At 65.0% G+C, this 18,683-nt stretch overlaps 5 protein-coding genes across 5 annotated transcripts; all 5 read right to left on the bottom strand.

Annotated features, from left to right (window-relative positions):
- Positions 1 to 754: 754 nt before the first annotated feature.
- LMXM_06_0900 (conserved hypothetical protein) lies at positions 755 to 5,542 on the bottom strand (the record flags this gene model as incomplete). The annotated part of the gene is made up of 1 exon (XM_003872053.1): positions 755 to 5,542. One exon carries the CDS (start codon positions 5,540 to 5,542, stop codon positions 755 to 757), a length of 4,788 nt encoding a protein of 1,595 aa, XP_003872102.1.
- A 1,605-nt stretch (positions 5,543 to 7,147) lies between these two features.
- On the bottom strand, positions 7,148 to 9,412 carry LMXM_06_0890 (conserved hypothetical protein; the record flags this gene model as incomplete). The annotated part of the gene is made up of 1 exon (XM_003872052.1): positions 7,148 to 9,412. One exon carries the CDS (start codon positions 9,410 to 9,412, stop codon positions 7,148 to 7,150), a length of 2,265 nt encoding a protein of 754 aa, XP_003872101.1.
- Positions 9,413 to 11,538: 2,126 nt separating this feature from the next.
- Positions 11,539 to 12,789, bottom strand: LMXM_06_0880 (putative acyl-coenzyme a dehydrogenase; the record flags this gene model as incomplete). The annotated part of the gene is made up of 1 exon (XM_003872051.1): positions 11,539 to 12,789. One exon carries the CDS (start codon positions 12,787 to 12,789, stop codon positions 11,539 to 11,541), a length of 1,251 nt encoding a protein of 416 aa, XP_003872100.1.
- Positions 12,790 to 14,316: 1,527 nt separating this feature from the next.
- Positions 14,317 to 15,639, bottom strand: LMXM_06_0870 (conserved hypothetical protein; the record flags this gene model as incomplete). Its single annotated transcript, XM_003872050.1, has 1 exon — positions 14,317 to 15,639. The coding sequence occupies one exon, from the start codon at positions 15,637 to 15,639 to the stop codon at positions 14,317 to 14,319; it is 1,323 nt and encodes a 440-aa protein (XP_003872099.1).
- Positions 15,640 to 17,070: 1,431 nt separating this feature from the next.
- LMXM_06_0860 (dihydrofolate reductase-thymidylate synthase) lies at positions 17,071 to 18,633 on the bottom strand (the record flags this gene model as incomplete). The annotated part of the gene is made up of 1 exon (XM_003872049.1): positions 17,071 to 18,633. The coding sequence occupies one exon, from the start codon at positions 18,631 to 18,633 to the stop codon at positions 17,071 to 17,073; it is 1,563 nt and encodes a 520-aa protein (XP_003872098.1).
- Positions 18,634 to 18,683: the final 50 nt, after the last annotated feature.

Genomic DNA, 18,683 nt, shown 5'->3' with positions numbered 1-18,683 from the left:
CACAACGTGCCCACTCTCTCCTCCGCACGAGCGCTGTGTGGCGTGCCGCTGAACCAAATTGCGTGAGCGCGACTGGGTACGTCTCTGCCTGCACAGAGTATCTACATGGAGAAGGGGTCGGGGGAAAAGGGGGGAAGAAAGTAAGACAAGCCGCGAAACCGGGACGGTGGCGTGTCCGGCGATGGCGCGCATGTGGAGGCCCTCCATGCGGGCGGTAGCCGGTGGGCGGCACTGTGCGCTCCGACAAGCCCGGTACGCACAGGAAAGGCATGCAGCAGGCACGCACGCACGCACGCACACACACCCTTCGCCCCGCCCCCTTCCCTTACTCGCCGCACGTCCGTGTCTCCCAACGCCTTCCCCTTCGAAGATGGGTACACGCGTGCCCATCCCGGCCCTTCTTCAGATATTGCGCGCTGCGGGAGACGACGGGGACGAAACAGCGGTGACCCTCACAAGGCCCTCGCCGCGCAGCCCGCGTCGTCATCCTTTCGCTTTCCTGCGCATGCTTGCCGGCGGCATGAACATCGCCATGTACGGGTGAGCGTGTGTGGGTGTGGGTGTGTGTTCAGCAGGGAGGGGGGAAGGGGTGAAGAAGAGAAAACAAAGCGTATCCTCAGGTGCGAGGGGCCGGCGGAGTGCAGCTCCATGGAGGCCATCGCAGCCCAGCACAAGCTACCCTCCCCCCGGCCACCCATCCACCGTAACGGCGACATCACACGCACGGCGCTTGACTGCTCCCACCCGCCGCTTCTCAGTCAAATGTTACCACCACGACGGAGGTGTTGTCGCTGCCAGAGAGGTTGTTCACGACGTGCTCCGTCAACCGCCGCGCTGCCGCCTGCACAGCAAAGAAGCATGGCGCGCTGCGGGTCGTGCTTGACAACGAATCCGCCGCCTCGTCGTCGTGCTGGTCACACACGGCAGCTCCGTTGCCGCCTGGCGTGCAGAGCGGGGCAGCGGGGGAGAAGCGAGCACTCGCACACTCTCGCTCGTTGCACGATGACGGTTGCCGCAGCGGAGTGCGCTCGAGCGCCTCGCCGAGGCACAGTAGTGGTACCTCGGTTGTGTTGGATGCTTCTGCATCCGCCCCACTAACCAATGGCGACTCTCTCATCTCCATCCCCGCGCCATTGGACGCCCCCGCTGCAGCGCCGTCGCCGCGCATCATCCTCGTCGCACCCCCTTTGGACTCCTGCTGTGCTGCTGTCAGCTCGTGGCGCACAAAGGCGAGCACGTCCTCGGGCGTCATGCGGTCCCAGACGCCGTCGGAGGCCATGATCAGCACCTCGCCACGGCGCACCTCCCACTCGTACACGTCGGCGATGTTGCTCACGGCGTTGTGTGTCAGCTTGACAGCCGATGTCGACGCCAGCGGAGACCACGAGGAGAAGGGTGATGACGGCGAGATGGACGACGAAGGGCTTGGGGACGGCACCTGCTGCGGGCGCCGTTCCTGTGCCGCATGTGCATAGGCCCCACTTTCGGCAGCGCTGAGTGGAAGCAGCTCTTGTGATGGGGATCCAGGCACCGGTTTCGCCCCGTCATCAGTGCACCGTGCATTGCTAGCACGCGGAAAACTGGCCGTTGAAGCCCCGCCACTATTCATGTTGTCACTCATCGGACTCCGAGGTGGTGTACTCGAGCACGACTGCCAGCGCAGTCCCCGCACCGCGGAGCCACCTTCGGAGGCATCGCTGTGCCGCGGCGTACTGGCGGGCGGCACCGACCCTGCGACTACCTTGACTGGCGATGACGACGATGTGGCGGTGGCGGTCGCGGAGCTGCTCCTCCCTATTGCTGTCAGCGTCGTCGTGGTGACGGCGTTGGTGGCTGCAGCAGAGGCCGCGAGCGACGCCGATGACACACTTGCGGACACGGCGGCCGCTGATGCTGGGGCGGCGGAGGACCACCACTGCGCCGGGGCAACCTTGTACCGGTAGTCTCCGAGACCCCGCGTCACGTCGAGGCTGCCGTCGACGCGTCCAAACTCCACGACGCCACCGGCGGCCTGGATTCGAGCCGCCTCGGACGGGTAGGCAGAAATACGGTGGTCCGTGGTGCTGAGCAGAAGCTCGCCCGTCTGCAGATTGCCGATAATGGCACGGCTATCGCCCAGATTCGCGATGCAGAGCCGATACGTGTCCTCTGTGCACGCGGCCGGCATCAGTGGTGTGGCCGCCTCGCCAGGCACCCCTTGCTTCCCTGGCTCATCCAGCGCTGGTGTGCGAGTGGCGGCAGAACCACCACTGTTGGACGGCGCGTCACGGGCACCTGTTGCCAACGGTGAGGTGCCGTGTGCGCGGGTGCCCACCACTGCCCTCGCACCACTGTAGCACGGCGCACATGCCGTTGGTAGCTTGAAAAACGTTGCCACGCTTGCGGTCGACCCCGCGTCGCGACGCGGGGCGGAGGGGCCGTGTGTAGCGTGGTGCAGGAGATCGTACAAGGTCAAGTCAAGGTGTAGCAGTGCTTGCACAAGGGCAGCGCTCACAGCCCGCTGAAGCTCGACCGCCTCCATTGGCGCTGTCCCGTGATGGCCACGCCGCTGCTCCGCCAGTGGGCCTACAGCGCACAAGTTGAAGTTACCAAGATCGTCCGTCCGCGGCTGTGCGGCGCTGTCCGTGCCACGAGACGCACCTCTGCCATTTGGCGGGTCCTGCTCCAGCTGCCTCTGGTAAGCCTGCAGGGCGTGCTCGAAGTGCTCCGGAAAGAATTGCGAGGCCAACGACGCAACAGTGTCACCGCAGTGGCCATCAAAGACGCCAAAGCAGGCGAACACGACCTCGTCTCGCACGTTCGTGGCGTGGCGCGCCGTCGCCGTCACCTCCTGGGCTGGCATCGAGTCCGCATCCGCCCACTCCGTGCCTTGGTGCACTGCGGTGGTGCTTCTCCGCACGCGCACCGGCAGGTCCGCCACCATCATGACGCTGTCCTCTTGCCTACTTCGGCAGCCGCGCAGCGAGCTAAACGCGCACCGAAACTGCGTGGCGGGTGACCCTGACGGCACCGACGCGGGCGACAGTGCCGGCGCGCCTTCGGCAGCGGCGGCAGTGATGTCGAGAGGCGCGGCAAGTCCTGCCGAGATGCCCTTTCGAGCATTGCCCCCCTCCAGCGCCGCCACCACGTCTTTGCCCTCGACCAGAGCCTCGCTCGTGGCCGTGGCAGCTGCCAGAACGGTATTTTGGTCACGAGTGCACAGCACCGGCGAGAACCGCTGCAGCGGCGAGGTATACGGGGCAGAGGCTTTTGCTCTGTTGGCCGCAGTGCTGGTGACCGCCGCTTGGGGCGCTGAGTCCCCGCTGCGCAGAGAGGCTCTTGAGGGGGGGCACTGGTCCGCAGGCAGCGCTACCAACGGCGGAGGTGGCACCAGTAGCAGTGCCGATGGCACGTTGACGCTGAGGCTGCCCAAGTTGTTGCTACCCGCTCCGCCACTCTCGCTGTCGACGCAAAGTGTGGATGGAGCGGCTTGCTGGCCTCCTCCGACAACCACCCCGGTGGACGCGGAGACGGCGCTGCTCAAGCCGATTGACGAGAAGGGGTGCACGTTTCGAAGGCGCTGCAGCCCACAGAGCTCCGACTCCAGCCCAAAGTGCACGAGGCCGTCTCCGTCTGCAGGAGCCGCGTGCGGCGCGGCAGAACAGTGGGGTTTCCTGCCTCCGCTCCACGGAGGCTCCATCCGGCCTTTGCTGCCCAAGTCGCGGACGTCTGCCGCTGCTGTCGGTGATGTGCAGAGCGACGGGGCCCACGAAGACGCCCCCGACGCCCTTGTTGCTCGGGCCAACGGGCTGCCAAGTGGCTGACTCGTCGATGCCAAAGTCAGCCTTCGCGCACTGGCCGGCATCGCGTTCCATAGGCACACATCCTCTCCTTTGACTGACGAAGTGCGCCGTGACACGCGCTGTGAGATGAGCGACAGCGAGGGCCGCGGCGGCGCCACCGTCGGAGATGGTGGTGGCGTCGAGCACGTTGACACCACGCCCTCCCCATCGGTTCTTGCGAGCAACGTGGCCGCTAGCACGGTCGACTCGTCCACAACGCGCCGGCCGGCGGAGTCTGCGAAAGAGTCGACCTGCAGCGGCGACGACCGTTTCATCGGCGCGGCGTCGACCGGTATGCAGAGGTGCTCGAAGCGTGCTGATTGGCAGTGCAGCCGAGCGCGCGGCTGCCATTCGGCGCATGCAGACGGTGATGTGACCGAGTCTGCTACCGCTGAGGGCTGGAGGCAGCGCTGCGATGTCGACGCCGAGAAAACAAAGGATTGCGCGGGCAGCCGGCGGGCGTTACCGGAGTACGATGCTGCATCCGTGGGAGACGTGTGGAGGCCGCTGTCGTGGTGGTGCGCCGTCTTCACGGGTGTGGGAGGCCACGGTGGCACGCCGCTGCTGCCGGCGCTGCCACGCTGACCGTGGTCCGGATGGAGCAAACGAGGCGACTCGGCCTGCCGCGGCAGCGATGGAGGCGACGACGCGTGTGCCGCAGGCGAACCCCGTGACAGGCTCTGCGTGGTGGCGTTTCCCGAGGCAGGCGAGTTGCGGGCACTGCCGGGGCCGCTGCGCGCTGGTGCATCGTACAGTAGTGGGCTTACGTGCCCTCGCCTCACTCCGGACACGTCCTTCGACAAGCTCGCCGCGGCACCCAAGCAGGAGAAGCTGAGGGGCATCGGCGCGGCAACCTCGCTTGTGCCACCCCTGCTACCGAACCGCCGCGATGGTGACGGTGCCCCGCTGTGCGGTAGTGTCACAGACGCCGCGCCCCAGTCACCGCCGCCGACCGCGCTGCCGCAACGCGAGCATCCCACCGCATGGGCTGGGTGCGGCGAGGGCTGAGTGCACGAAGCACGCCCGCCAACGGGGTCCAGCGCAACTGTGGCGGATGTTAGGGGAGAGGTGCCGCTCCCACTCCCAACGCCGACCCTCGTGCGAGCCAGGACCTGATCACGCCATCGCTGCTGCACAATTTGCACTGAGACCGACACCGGCGACAACACCCGCGACGTTGTGGGACATGGCACGAGGGAGAAGGACGGCGCGATGCTGCTGGGGCATGGGGAGAGGACGATGCGGAACGAGTCAAGCAGCGGTGTGCCACTGGTCGCAGACCGACTGGGCGCCGCTGCGGAGGCTGCCACCGCTACGTCGGTGGGCGTGATTGGCGCCGTGCCAGGCGGCTCAGTGCGTGGCCGCCTGCTGACGAGCACGCTGCTGCCGCTACTGACAGACCCAAACAGGGGAAGCAACGGTGTAGACTCCCCCGACACAGCGGAGGTGCCGCTGTCCTCGACGCCGCGGCCTCCAATTCGCGTGCCCCCTGGCCACAGTCGCGGTGCGACGAGGCCGTGGAGCATCAGAGGTGACGCGTCCTTGTCGTCGGCGTCTGTCTCCTGCAGCGCCCTTCCCGACGACGCCGGCGCCATCGCGATGCTGGCCTTGCTCTCCCTAGCCACCACAGCCGGCTGCCACACTTCGGCACGTCTGGTGCGTGGCGGCGCACCATCGCAGATCAGCCCGCGTGGCAGCGAGAGTACGCGGAATAACGGCATGTGTGTGTGCTCATCAGCGTCGAGGCTGTCGGCGTCGGCACGTTCGGCCACGCCGCCCCTCGCGAGGCCCCCGACTTTGGGACTATCAATGACCGGCAGCGCATCGTCGAGCGGCGCCTCCAATGACTGCGAGAACGCTGCTGATTCCTTCATCGGTGCGCAGGTGACCATGCCAGGCGAAGGTGGGGCTACCACGCCGGTAGGGACGGGGTCGACGTCTGCACGGGTCGAGGACGCGCGGGTAAGGAGTTCCAGGAGATTGCCGCCTTCGGCTTTCTGAGCGGAACCGCGACTCTCGTCAGGGCTCCTTCGCCAAGACGACGTCACGGGTGCGCCACCGTCACGGAGCTGAGGGGCGGTGCCGCGAGAGAGAGGCCGGGAGGACATAAGGCTCCCGGCAGCGCTTGTTGCTGCGGTGGCATCGGCATGGGCAGCAGTCGGTGATGCCGGACGAAGATCACGGCGTTCGTGGGCCTCCACCACCGCCCCCGAAAGTTCGTCGGATAGCGGCGCCCCGGCAATACCTGCCGACGCGTCACCGTTGTTCGACGGTGAGCTCAGCGCCGCTAACTGCGCTGCGTCCCTCATCGCCCCAACGCGAGCATGCACACGTGTGCAAGCAAGGAAACAGAACAGGAGAGGAGCGGAGGAGGAGCGTGGCCGTGCGCGGTGCACGGCAACACACGCGCCCACGTCTTCGCTGCGCCCTCCTTGTAGTTTTGCTTGCTCTGTCGCTGCCACTACCACCGGTGTCTCCGCGTCTTACGAGGCACACGCTGAGGAGCGCCTCTTCGCCGTCAGCGGCGCTGCGTCAGTGCGACGCGCCACTAACCAGGGAAGACGGGCAGACAGAGAGCGAGACGGCAGCGGCTGCAGACGAGCGGCGGGAGGGTGTGCGTGTGTGTGTGTGTGTCGGGAGGGAGGGAGGGAGGGAGGGAGGGTGGTCGTTACGGTGTGTCTGTCTGTGTCTGTGCGTGTGTGTGTGTGTGTGTGTGTGTGTACTGATGGCTCGCTGATGGGAGCTGGAAAAGGATGAGCGGGGCGGTCGAGGACGAGCAAGCTCCGCTCCTCCCGTATCCCGTCTATGCTGCCCACGTCTGCTGGTTCTCGTGTTGGTGGTGGAGGGGTCTGTATCACTGCGAGCGCACGGGCGCAAGAACACGCGCCGGTCGCCGCGGTCTCTCGGCGTGCGTCGACCGTCTATGAGGAGCCCAATCACCTTTAGGGATGGGGGAAAGGGCAGGAAGATGCGAGGCAGCACGAGCGTCACGCCTCCTTGTGCGGAGGCGTATGTCGTGCGCGCAAGACACAGGGAAGAGAGGGTGGGGGACGGTATAAAGGGGGAGTGGAAGGGAGTACGAGGAGGGGTGTTGCTGCTGCTGCTGCTGCTGCTGGGCCTGCACGCAGCCGCGTCTGCAACGGTGCGGACGTAGATGTACGCGCAGACGACGCAGACTCGGAGAGCGCCGATCGTGACGGCGGCAGTGCGACGTGGTGATGGTGAACACGGTGGTCATTCCTTGCCAGGCACATCACGCGTGCATCCCCGAGAGAGGTCTGGTGTGGAGAGAGAGAGTACGTGGTCGAGAAGATGCGCCGCGTGCATCACAGCTCCACCTCCGCCGTAGCCACCAAGAACGGAATGAGCAGCATGGCACACATCTGCCGCAGCGCCAGCTCCGACGCGGCGGTCATCTGCACACGGCCGGTGCGGTGGATAATGCAGGTGACATGCTCCATCGCCGCAGCTGCCGTCGATATCTGGGCTGCTGCAACGCCGCGCTTGCGCTTTTGGGGTGCAGCCTTGGTCGCGGTCCTGTCGTCCTTGCTGCTGTTGCTGCTGCTGTCGCGCCGCACCGCAGAGTGGCCTACAGTGGGTTCGAGCAGCGCAGACATGCTGTCCCGACCACTGTCCGGCGTGTGCGCCGTGCTGCCGTAGAGGTTTTCTACGCTCCCGTCGCCCGAAACCATGCTCGCCGGCAGCGCGGGGTCGGCGGATGACACCCTATCCGTTGGCCTCCGCACACTCTCCAGTCCATACGGCGCCGTGGACTCGGCAATGAAGGTCGACTCCATGAAGAAGTTGGCCGCGCTCGCCTCCGTCACCCAAGCGTTGCCGCTGGTGTCAGTCCTGGCCGGAGCAGCAGACACAGATGGCGCGCCGGAGTCAGGCAGCGGCTGTCCCACTGCCGTCAGATGTCCCACCAACCCTCGAGCGAGCGGCGCCGCTGCTGCAGAGAGAGGCGGTGGTGGTGCTGGTGGTGGCGGCGGGGTGGCTGTTCGCCAGTCCAGCAGGATTTGAAGACTGTTCTGAGTGGCTTGACGGCGCAGCTTGAAGGAGGCGACGTGGGGTGCCAGCAACGTGCGTCGACGCTGCAGGAAGCGCACAAACTTCGCGGCATTCTCCGGAGATGCGTCCGCGTACCCAGCGCAGGTCCAGAACCCTGTCGTCTTGTTGGGCCTGCGAGCATCTGTGTTGCCTCCTTCGGAGGCATCGCCGCTGAGCCCGGGCCCCGGCAGTGGCACCCCACTCCGGTCTCCTAGCAAGGGTTTCCCCGAATTCGTGGCAGCAGTCGACGTGGCACCTCCCCCACGCCAGGCGACACCACTGCCATCGCCTCCACCCACGCCGTGATCGTCGGCCTGCACGCCGAGGTACCACCGCCACCACTCCATCGGCGCATCACCGCGGACGTTGACACTCGCGCGTCGCACCGATACGCGGGGGGCTCCTTCGGCGTCCCGATCCACCTTAGCCACGCCGCCGCCGCCGCCCTTCTCAGTGCCAGGGGCTGCTGAGGTTGGCGCGAAGAGCGAGGCACGCAGGCCGACGATCTCGTCCCAGCGCGGGGTCGCCACCGCTTGTACAAAGTCTATCTTGCACGCCCTCGCAGAGAGCGCTGATGGCGTTGACGCGAGCGTTGGCAGAGCATGGCCCGCCTTGTCATGCGCCAAGGACCCTAGCCTAGCACCCGTCAACGAAGATCCAAAGGCGCTCCTGCGCCCGTGTTGACCGCCCGTCGCTGCATCTCCGGCCAGCGCGGTTGACAGCGACATGCCGCTGCTAGGCAGCCTCGCCTCGGCTTTGAGTGCAGCCGTGCAGTGGCGTCGCGCGCGCGCCTCTTCTTCGCCGTCGTCCTCCAGCACTGCCCGCATCAAGAGCAGCTCCTCCCGGGCCGCCCTGCGCACTGCCAACGGTTCGCAGGCCTCGTGTAATGCGTCACGGACGCGCCGGGCGAGCAGCTCCGTTGCAGCCACGCTGCCGTGTGTCGCCATGCGCACCACCCCAGACGCCAGCACACACACCACCGGGCCCCGGCAGAGGGTCTTGCCGAAGGTAAACGGGGGCAGCCGCAGCACGCAGTGGCTCGCAGCACCCGCCGATCCGCGGTGCAGCTCCACGTTCCAAGCATGCGCCGCCAGCTGCACAAGATCTGGCAGGTGCGGCGACGCGCTCCACCACACACCACCACCCTCGCGGTCACCAACGCCGTGCTGAGGCGTCGCGACGGTGCTGCGGCCGCTGTTGCCGCGTGCAGCAGCACGACCAAGAATAAGTTGTGGTGTCGATGATGCAGCCCCGCCGTCCCTCACGAACGCGCATGCGCCTGTGATGCCCAGCTGCTCCGTCGGTGACGCTGGCGCGCCGGACCGCGTGACGGGTGATGTCAACCCGGTCTGCGTCGTCCTTGCGGCCGTTCGGGCCTCATCACAATGTGCAGCGCGGGCGTACGCAACGCCACAGCTCTCCTCGGTGCCTTCGTCGTCTGGAGAGGGCACAACGGCGTCGTAGCCATCGCGACCATCATCGTAGAGGCTGGGAAGGGTGAAGACGAAGCGGCTGATGATGGTGCTGAGTTTCACGTCCATCGCACCCACCCCCGCCCTCCCCAGGGTGTGTTCTCCACGTGCGAAGAGGCACACGTAGGCGTAGGTGCGTGAACAGGCCTGCTGCTGGTGATCGCCCTCACGCGCGCCTTTTCTTCTGCGGCAGACGGCAGCAACGCTGTGAAGAAATGCCTCGCGCCTATTGGGACGACTTCACAAGATGAGCGCTATGCTATCGGCCGCCCCAAGGAAGAGGCACCGGAAGGTCCGGGACGGAAGTCAGCGAGGATGCAGACGACCTCGCACCCACCTCGAAGCTATCGTTGCTCACACCCCTCCCCCCCCTCCCCTAACCCCTTCTCTGCGTGCGCTCCGCGCTGCAAGCCGGACAGCGGTGCGAGTTAAGCAAGAGAGGTAATAGAGCACGGCGAAGCAAGGGAGGCAGCAGAGATACACGGAGCAGTGCAGCGCGACTACACACCGACGCGGACTTCTCGAACGCAGAGAGTATCGAAGGCGTGCGTATTGGTGCGTGTGTGCGTGGGTAGCAAGGCCAGTATGCATGCGGAGTACCTTCGCTCCTTCGCCAGTGTGCGAGGGAGACGAGAGAGAGAGAGCGGCGGTGGAGAGGCAGAGACGGAGTGCGTTGCAGTGCGAGGCCACGGAGCGAGCCAGCATATTCATCGCAAGGCATCCGACTTCTCGGCGGTGGGTGGGTGGGTGGGTGTGCCATCGCACCCGCGTCGTCCTTCCCGCTTCCCGCCCACCGAGCGGAGACACAAAGGGCGTGGTCGGGCGTCCTCTCAAGGCACAGATCGGGCAGATGACGAGGGAGAAGGGGAGGCGGCCATGCGGTCACCGGGGGCCCGTGCCCACAGAGAGTACAAGACCACACGTGTCGCTGAGAGGTGGGACAGGCATCGCGCCTCCACTGAGGCGAAGCAACGAGGACGCCATCCGTCGGCCCACCCGATCTCGTCGCCGTGCTGCGTCCACGGCAGCGCGTGCGACTGCGAAGCATTCAAAGAACGCGCAAGAGAACGACACCAACACACGTCGGCCGCCGGGGCCCGGTGCACACTCACGCGCTGGCTCAGCCAGACGGAGGGAGGGAGCGAGCGGGCGGGGGGCGATACTTCGTCGGCAGCAAGCAAGCAAGCAGGTGGGCGGGCGTGCACCAGAACGCGCACACACACAAGAAACGGAGGCGAAGCGGAGAAGCGACGAAGCGCGAGCCGCGTGAGGCGACGGCGAGCGAAGTGTGCGGAAGAAACGTCAAAAAGCACGCAAAAGAAGGGCGGCGGCGCACGCGCACGCGTGGATGATGTCCAGAGCAGCGCCATTCAACAGGCACACACACACACACGCACACCGGCTATGGTCAAGTAATGCCAATCGTGGATGCTGATGGCCTGCGCTGACTGTTAATAAAGTCGGAGAGAGTGTCACGCTGGCTAACATGTGAGCGGCGAGGTGGTGGCTCGCCACCTGCATCGGCGCGCCCGCGAGTCTGGAAAGTCTGGCGGAGGTAGCGCGAGCGTGCCCTTCTCGACCCGTGCGACCGACTCGCGCCTACTTCGCAGCCCGCCACGTCCACCAAGAAGGAAGACCAGATACGCTTTGTGGCGCCAGCAAGAGCACGCCATGCGGCCATGCAGAGAGAAAGCCTCACCATACCTGAGCACACGTCCGTCCAAAACCATCGCACACGTGCACCCGGGCAACCTCAAGAAGCGAAAGGGCGCGCGTGCATGTGCATGTGCATGCATGTGCGTGTGTGTGGGTGTGGGGAGGGGGGAGGGGGCTGTAAGGGAAAGGGAAGAAACATCGACTCTTCGGGAGAGTCGAGAAGGGGGGAGGGGTGGCAGAGGTGCAGTAACGAAACACAAAGGAAAACTACATCAAGCGCTCAGGCACGCACACACACCTCTCCTTCGGTGGGTGCCCACGCGCGACGGCGACACAGTCAGCGTCTAGCCAGTGTAGACACCCCAGAGACGTGCAGAATACAGCGACATCGGGTGCCTGCACGCGCGGAGCTCTCCCCACATGCACAGAAGCACGCAGACCTATATGCAAGCACGCGCCTGTGTCCTTGATCACGGTGCCCGTCTTCGCTACGGCGCACCGTTCAAAAGGTAGATGCCCTGCCGTGTCTCACGCTGCACTCAGCAGCGCATGCCCGTCACATAACGGCTGATGATCGTGTGCTGGATCTGCGTCGTGCCCTCGTAGATCGAGAAGATCTTGCAGTCACGGTAGAGCTTCTCCACTGGGTAGCCCGCGTTGTAGCCGTTGCCCCCGAAGATCTGCACCGCGTTCGTCGAGCACTTCTCGGCAAGGTCGGACGCCATCATCTTGGCGCACGAAGCGTAGTATGTGTTGCGGCGACCCTGATCCGTTTCCCATCCAGCGCGGTACGTCATGAGCCGGCACGCCTCCACGCCAGCCGCCATCTCTGCCAACATGAACGCAACGCCCTGATGCTGCGCAATCGGCTTGCCCATTGTCATGCGCTCGCGGGCGTACTTCGTTGCTTCGTCCGTGGCGCGGCGGGCCAGCCCGACAGCGCTGATGGCGACCGCAGAACGAGTAAAGTCAAACGCCTTCATGGCCACCTGGAAGCCCTTGCCTGCCTCGCCCACGACATTCTCCTGCGGCACCACCACGTTCTCGAACGTGATGCCGCGCGTGTCGCTGCACCGCTGGCCAAGCATCATTTCCTTCTGCCCGAGCGTCACGCCAGGCGTGTCGGCGTCCACAATGAAGCCGGTGAAGCCGCCCTCGCTGCGCGCCAACACAAAGTACCAGTTAGCCACGCCGCCGTTCGTGATCCACATCTTGGAGCCGTTGATGACCCACTTGTCGCCCTCCTTCTTCGCAACCGTCTTCATGCCCGCCACGTCCGACCCACCCGTCGGCTCCGTCACGCAGTAGGCAGCCAGCAGCGGCTCTTCAACCATGCGGCTCAGATATTTTGCGTTCTGCGCATCCGTGCCGGCGATGAGGAGCGGCGCTTCGGCGAGGCTGTTGCCCTCGAACGCCGTCGCCATACCCGAACACGCGTAGGCGAGCTCCTCCTGCACAACCAAGCCGTCCACGGCACTCGCGCCGAGGCCGCCGTACTTTGTAGGGATGTGCATGTTTGTCAAGCCAAGCTCCCACGCCTGCTTGTACACATCATGGGGGTACTTCATCGACCTGTCGTACTCCGCCGCGACGGGGATCATCTTCTCCTTGGCGAAGCTGCGCGCCGTCTCCTGGTACTGCAGCTGTTGTTCCGTGAGACCGAACGAAAGTCCGGTCGCGGACAGCGCCGCGGGCATCGAGGCACCGAAGAACGTGTCCGAATCCGCCGACTTCGCCTTGCGCAGCGGCGCCGTGCACCGCGTCATCATCCCTTTCAAAGTTGTGCGCATGTCGCGGATGGCCGACGTGCGTGTGCACGCAAGTGGCAGGTGAGGGGGGAGGAAGGAGGGGGGTGCGTGTGATGCGCTGAGCGACTGCACGGGTGGCGGTAAAGCACAGGGCGAAGGCAGCCAGAGCGTTTGCGGGTTAAGTGGTAAGAGCGGAAGTGAGCGAGCGAGCGGCAGTGCACTGCGTGCGACAACGGAAGAGGGCCGGAGAACGAAAGGGGTGGGGGTGGAGCGTGACGAATGGGGTGCTGGTATCGCGTGTCTACGCGTGCAGACGCACGCACACTCAACGTGGCAGCGAAGAGGGCGGGGCGGGGGATGGATTGATTTTTTCCTGCGTGGGTGCCTCCACGGCGCAGTGTGGGATGGTAGCCACACAAGCGTCAAACAACTGGAGAGCGGGGCAAAGAGGGTGATGCGTGTCGGTGAGCGGGTGCCCCATCCGCGCTCGCGCAGGCATACACGCACACCACGAGTCGAGAGAGAGAGAGACAGGCGAGTAAAGGGTGCCCTCGCCCCCTCCCCCCGCGGCCTCCGCCCACACGCTCACGCCTTCTCCGGCTTCCTCCCTACCTCCCTCATCCGTGCACACGCGCGAGTGCAACGGTGGGAGGGCGGGTGGCGGCGTACTCGCCTTGCCTGGGCGTTCTCTGTCTGTTGAGTCGTCGTCACACTTACGTATGGGCGCTGCTGCGTGGCGTCGATGCACGCTTGGTGGGATCGTGCAGCCGCCTGCGTGTTGTCTCCCGCTGAGTACGACTCGAGCGCACATGCAGACAACACGCAGGCTCACCTCTCGTCCTTCTACACAGTAAAAGACATCCGCGGCTGTCGACAGAGGGAGAGGGAGAGTGCGGAGAGGGGAGTGTGCAAGGCAAGAGCCAGTGTTGGTTGGGCCGGTGCACATCACCGAAGGTATGAAGGCCGTGCCTACACAGAGAAAGGCGGGCGGTCGTGTCACGCACGTGCAGGCCCCCCACACACACACACACGGAAGAGGTTGTCCATCCGTGGATGTTGCGCGTCGCCTCCTCCTTCGCCTAGCCCGCATGGCAAGCAGGCAGGCCGAATGCACTCCGTTGAAGCCTTCTGTTAGAGAAGGTGCCAGAGGAGGGGTGGATGGGTGGCGGTGGTGGCGGTGCACAGAAGAGCGGGAGGGGGTCAGATCTATGGTCGAGTGCGTCTGTGGCACGCGGGTGCACACGCGCGCGGTTCCGTCGTTGCCCTTCCCGCCCGCCCCTCACATCTCCATGCGTCTCCCTCGCACGCCTTGTCCTCATCGAGTTTCGCTCGCGTTGTTTTCACAGCTGTTAACCGTTCTTGGAGGGAGAGAGAAGGGAATTATCATGATGTTCTTAGCGATGCCGCGATGCCTCAGGTGCGCCTGCATGTGTGTGCGTGCGTGCGTGCACCTACAACTGGGTAGAAAGTGGCAGGGCACGGCAGCGCAGGGCAGGTGTTGCACGCACACACGCCAAGCACAAGCCTGTTTCCCATTGTTCGCTTGGCTCAGTACGGCTGTTTAAATCCTCACTCCCCCCGCTGCAACTGCTGCTGCTCGCTCTCCGTCTCGCGTCGCTTCTCCGCCTCGTTGGCGTCCGCCCGCAGCGGTGCCGCAGCAGCACTGCTGCGACTGCCGGTATACTTTAGACTCATGACGACGCGGTCGCTTGACAACGCACACTCGAACTTGTAAGACTCACCCGCGGACATCGACAGCGCGGTCGGTGTGTGCGAATTCGTGCCGGCATCGATGAGCTGCAGTGCCTGGCCCCACTGCATGTCGCGCGAGAAGTTGTGCAGGGTATCTTCGGGTGCCGTCGACATCACCTCCTCGCCATCGGTGGAGATCCAGTAGAAGAGCCACGCGTGCGCCGTCCCGCTCGCCGTCGCCGTCACCTCCACCGGGAAGACCTTCTTGAAGGTGCTGCGCTTCGTCTCGGCAAAGTCGATTGTCAGCAGCGGGATGGGGTCGGCGAGGCGGCGGAACGGCACAGAGCTCATGCGGAAGCCGTACTGCTTCGTGAAGACGACGCTCGTCGTGTCCTGCAGCGCCATGACGTGCGAGAGGTCGATGCCGTTCCAGCTGGAGACGGCGCAGATGTCGCCAAGCGTCGCGCACTCGATGGGCACGGCGTACTGCACGCCGTGCTGCGGCAGAATCTTCGCTGTCTTCGGAAGTAGGCGCTGGCGGGCATCCGCAATGTAGTCGAGCGCGCTCTCGCCAAGCAGCAGTGTGCCGAAGATCTCGGAGACGAGGATGCTCGGTGGCTCCGGCAGATCACGCGGTGTCAGCTCCGTGCTTAACATGTTCAGCACCTTGATCTTGCCCTGCAGCCCGTTTGCGGCAATGTTCGAACGCGCCAGCGATGCCATCTCCGACGACCCCTCCACCGCCACGACCCACTTCGCATTCAACTTCGCCGCCATCATCGACAACAGGCCCGACCCGGCGCCGATCTCGAGCACGCCCGACTCGCCAGGCACGATGTGCCTCTTCAGCATGTTGTAGTAGAACTCGTTGCGCGGCATGTCATTCATCATCGCGTAGTGGAAGTCGTTGACGGCCTCGACGAGAGCCGCCGGCACGCGACGCAGCCGCGGCGGCACGAAGATGTGCTGCTCGAAGCGGTAGTCGAAGTCGTTGGGGCGGTCGTGGTCTCCCTGCTTGTCGTTGGAGGCCGAGTTTCGCTGATGGTGCTCGTGGTGGTTCCAGGAAGCCGCAGCTGGGTACCTCGCACCTGGCGGCAGGAAGCCGATGTCTGCTTGGGGGTGTGCGTGTCGGTTGCTACCGGTCGCGGCCATCGACGCCTTCTTCTTGGCGCCCACGGCGGAAGTCCGTCTCGGCGGCATGGCGTGTGCGCGCGCGTCGGCGGGAAACTGGAGGAGGCTGTCGGAACACTGGTGGGGGTAGGACAGTGTTGACGAGACACCGAAGGACGCAGTTCTCAAGCCGAGGGGTGGGCGTGGGTGGGATTCTGGCGAAGCCGTGTTGTCAAAGGTCGTGAGCACACGGATAGCCTCAACAAGTGCGCCGGGAGCCCTGTCAAGGCGGGCAATCGCGCGAAGGGGTCGTAGAGACGACGACGTGGTGATGCTGATGAGTGGCGAAGACCGACTAAGATGTGCGCGCGGCACGCGAAGACTCGGAAAACGAAGGGAGGGGGAGGACACGGTGACGGTCCAACACACCGCGGGCGGTTTTCACGGCTTGTATGAGCGTTCGGGGAGCCTCCCAGTGAGGGGGAGGGGGTGAGGAGTGAGCACCGACGAGAGGATGGTTGATGATGTGCACGCGTACAGGGAGAGAGAGAGACAGAGGCGGAAGGTACCGGAAGGGAGAGCGGGGGGAGGGTCCATTGCGCATCGCTGCGGTAACCCATTGCGCATGCGTACACGGCCACCCCGCGCCCCCCCCCTCCCCTTCACCCCTCCCACACACACGTCACGCAGCTACGCATCCTGCACGTGAATCGTGCTTACATGTCTGCCTCAAGCTTGCTTTGTCTGTGTGTGTGTGTGTGTGTGCAGCCCTGCTCCCCTCCCTCCCCTTTAACGCCTCGCCCCATCTGGTGCTCACGAGAGCAGCACACGTCGAGGAGACAGGGACAGGGGAAGAGGGGAGAGAAGCGCGTTACGATGTCCATTCATTCAGTTTTCGGGGGGTTAGTGTCTATTCCGTCCTGTCGATGCGCTCGCGTCGGCCTCCCTTCACTTTCCGACCTTGAGGCCACATGCAGCACGCTCATCTACCTCCCTCCACGCTTCAGGCGCACGTGGTCTTGCGCTGCGCGACATCCAAGCGGCGCAGCGACGCGACAAACTCGTGCACACTCGCCCACGCGAGGCACCGGCCATCCTTCCCCTCGCCCTCTCGCTCGCTCTCTCCGTGCGCCGTGTGTACAAACACCGGCACATCACGCGAGACACGCTCGCACGCACCGCGTCTGCGGCGGCGGCGGCGTCGGAGACCCGTACGAGGAGATCGAGGGAGGGAGGGGCCAAGCACACAGCGGAGAGCAGCCCCGAACAAGCACGACGTTAACGGGAAGAGCACGACGACACGCAGCTTGAACGCGCGCGGGTGTGGGCGGGAGGTCAGCTGCAGCCACGTGCGTGAGAACGCAGGCGCGCACCCCTCCGCGCCACTCACGGTTACCCAATGAGTTTGCGCAAGGGACGGTCGTCGTACGACGAGGAGGCGGGGGCCAGGTGAGTGGCAGCATCATGGCGGTGGCTGCATGCATACGACGCACATGGCGTCCCCCTCCCCTCGATCTCTCTCTATACGGCCATATCCATCTTGATCGCCGGGTGCGGCACGTAGTCGATCACCTCCATGTCCATCAACTCGTAGTCCTCGAGGAACTGCCGCTCCTCCTTGAACACGAGGGTCGGGAACGCGTGCGGGACTCGCTCGAGCTGCGCCTTGAGGGCACCGATGTGACTGCGGTAGACGTGGGCGTCGCCGAGGGTGTGCACAAGCTCACCAGGCCGCAGACCCGTCGCCTTGGCAATGAGGATGGTGAGCAGCGCGTAGGAGGCGATGTTGAAGGGGACGCCGAGGCCCATGTCGCACGAACGTTGGTACAGCATGCAGGATAGCTCGCTCTTCTCCGTGTTCACGTAGAATTGAGCGAGCAAGTGGCACGGCGGCAGTGCCATCTTGTGCAGCGCGCACGGGTTCCACGCAGTGAACAGAAGACGGCGGTCGTTCGGGTTCGCCTTGATCGTCTCCACGATGAACTTGATCTGGTCCACCCCCTCGCCGTCGTAGTTCGCTTCGAGCCCCCGGTATTCTGCCCCGAAGTGGCGCCACTGGAAGCCGTAGACAGGGCCGAGGTCCATCTCCGTATTCTCTGTCAAGCCGCGGCTGTCGAGAAACTCGCGCGAGCCGTTGCCGTCCCAGATGTGTATGTCCTTGTCCGCGAGCAGCTGCGCGTTTGTCTCCCCGCGCAGGAACCACAGCAACTCCTCGCACACGCCTCGCCAGAAGACGCGCTTCGTCGTCAGCAGTGGCAGGCGGTTGTCGCGTAGGGAGAACCGCATCTGTGCGCCGAAGAGGCTCAAGGTGCCCACCCCGGTGCGGTCCTCCTTCGCGATCCCCGTCTTCATGATGCGGTCAATCAGCTCAAGGTACTGCCGCTCCTCGTGGTTGCGCGGCACGTACTTGCAAATCTCGAACTCGAGGCCGTCCACCGCGCTCTTGCGGCGTCCCTGAGACGACGCCAGGTCCCACGCCGTGGCGGCGTTCTCGGGAGGAAACGGGAAGAAGCGCGTGCACGCAGGCGCCGTCGTGTGGATGCGGGTCAGGTACACCTCCTGCAGCTTCTCGACGCATGGCGACAGCATGGCGTCCGCATACACCTGCGCACCGCCGACGCAGTACGCCGTCTCGATGGAGCTGCAGTACGGCGGACGTGCGAGGAGGCGGAGCGCCGCGGCCAGACCGCCGTTCACCACCACAATGTCCTGCGCCGCCGCCGCGCGCTTTTCCTCCGGCAGTGGCGCCAGAAGCTCCTCGACGGTGGCCTTCGAGGACAACACAACGTTCAGCCGGCCCTTGAGTGGCCGGAACTTTACCGGAACGCTCTCCCACGTCTTGCGCCCCATCACGACGGCGTTGCGCTTCTTGTCCGTCGGCGGCTTCTTGTTGCGCAGCAGCGTCGTCTGGTCCTTGAAGAACGCCATGTCCTCCGGCACCCGCCACGGGATCGACTCGCCGTCGCCGATGCCGTGCTGCTTATCGAGGGCCACGACGATGGAGAAGGCGCGCAGGGAGGGGAAGGCGAAGTCCGCCTTCGTCACCGGCATCGGAATCTTGAACTTCGCAGCCGCCCTGGACATCGTCGTGGTGTGCGGACCGGGAGGATGATGAGCGATGATGGAGGATGATG

The sequence above is a fragment of the Leishmania mexicana genome, chromosome 6 (assembly GCF_000234665.1).
Source record: "Leishmania mexicana MHOM/GT/2001/U1103 complete genome, chromosome 6".
Classification (NCBI taxonomy): Eukaryota; Euglenozoa; class Kinetoplastea; order Trypanosomatida; family Trypanosomatidae; genus Leishmania; species Leishmania mexicana.
Note: the sequence above shows the minus strand (reverse complement) of the source record. Positions and strands in the feature narration are given on the sequence as shown.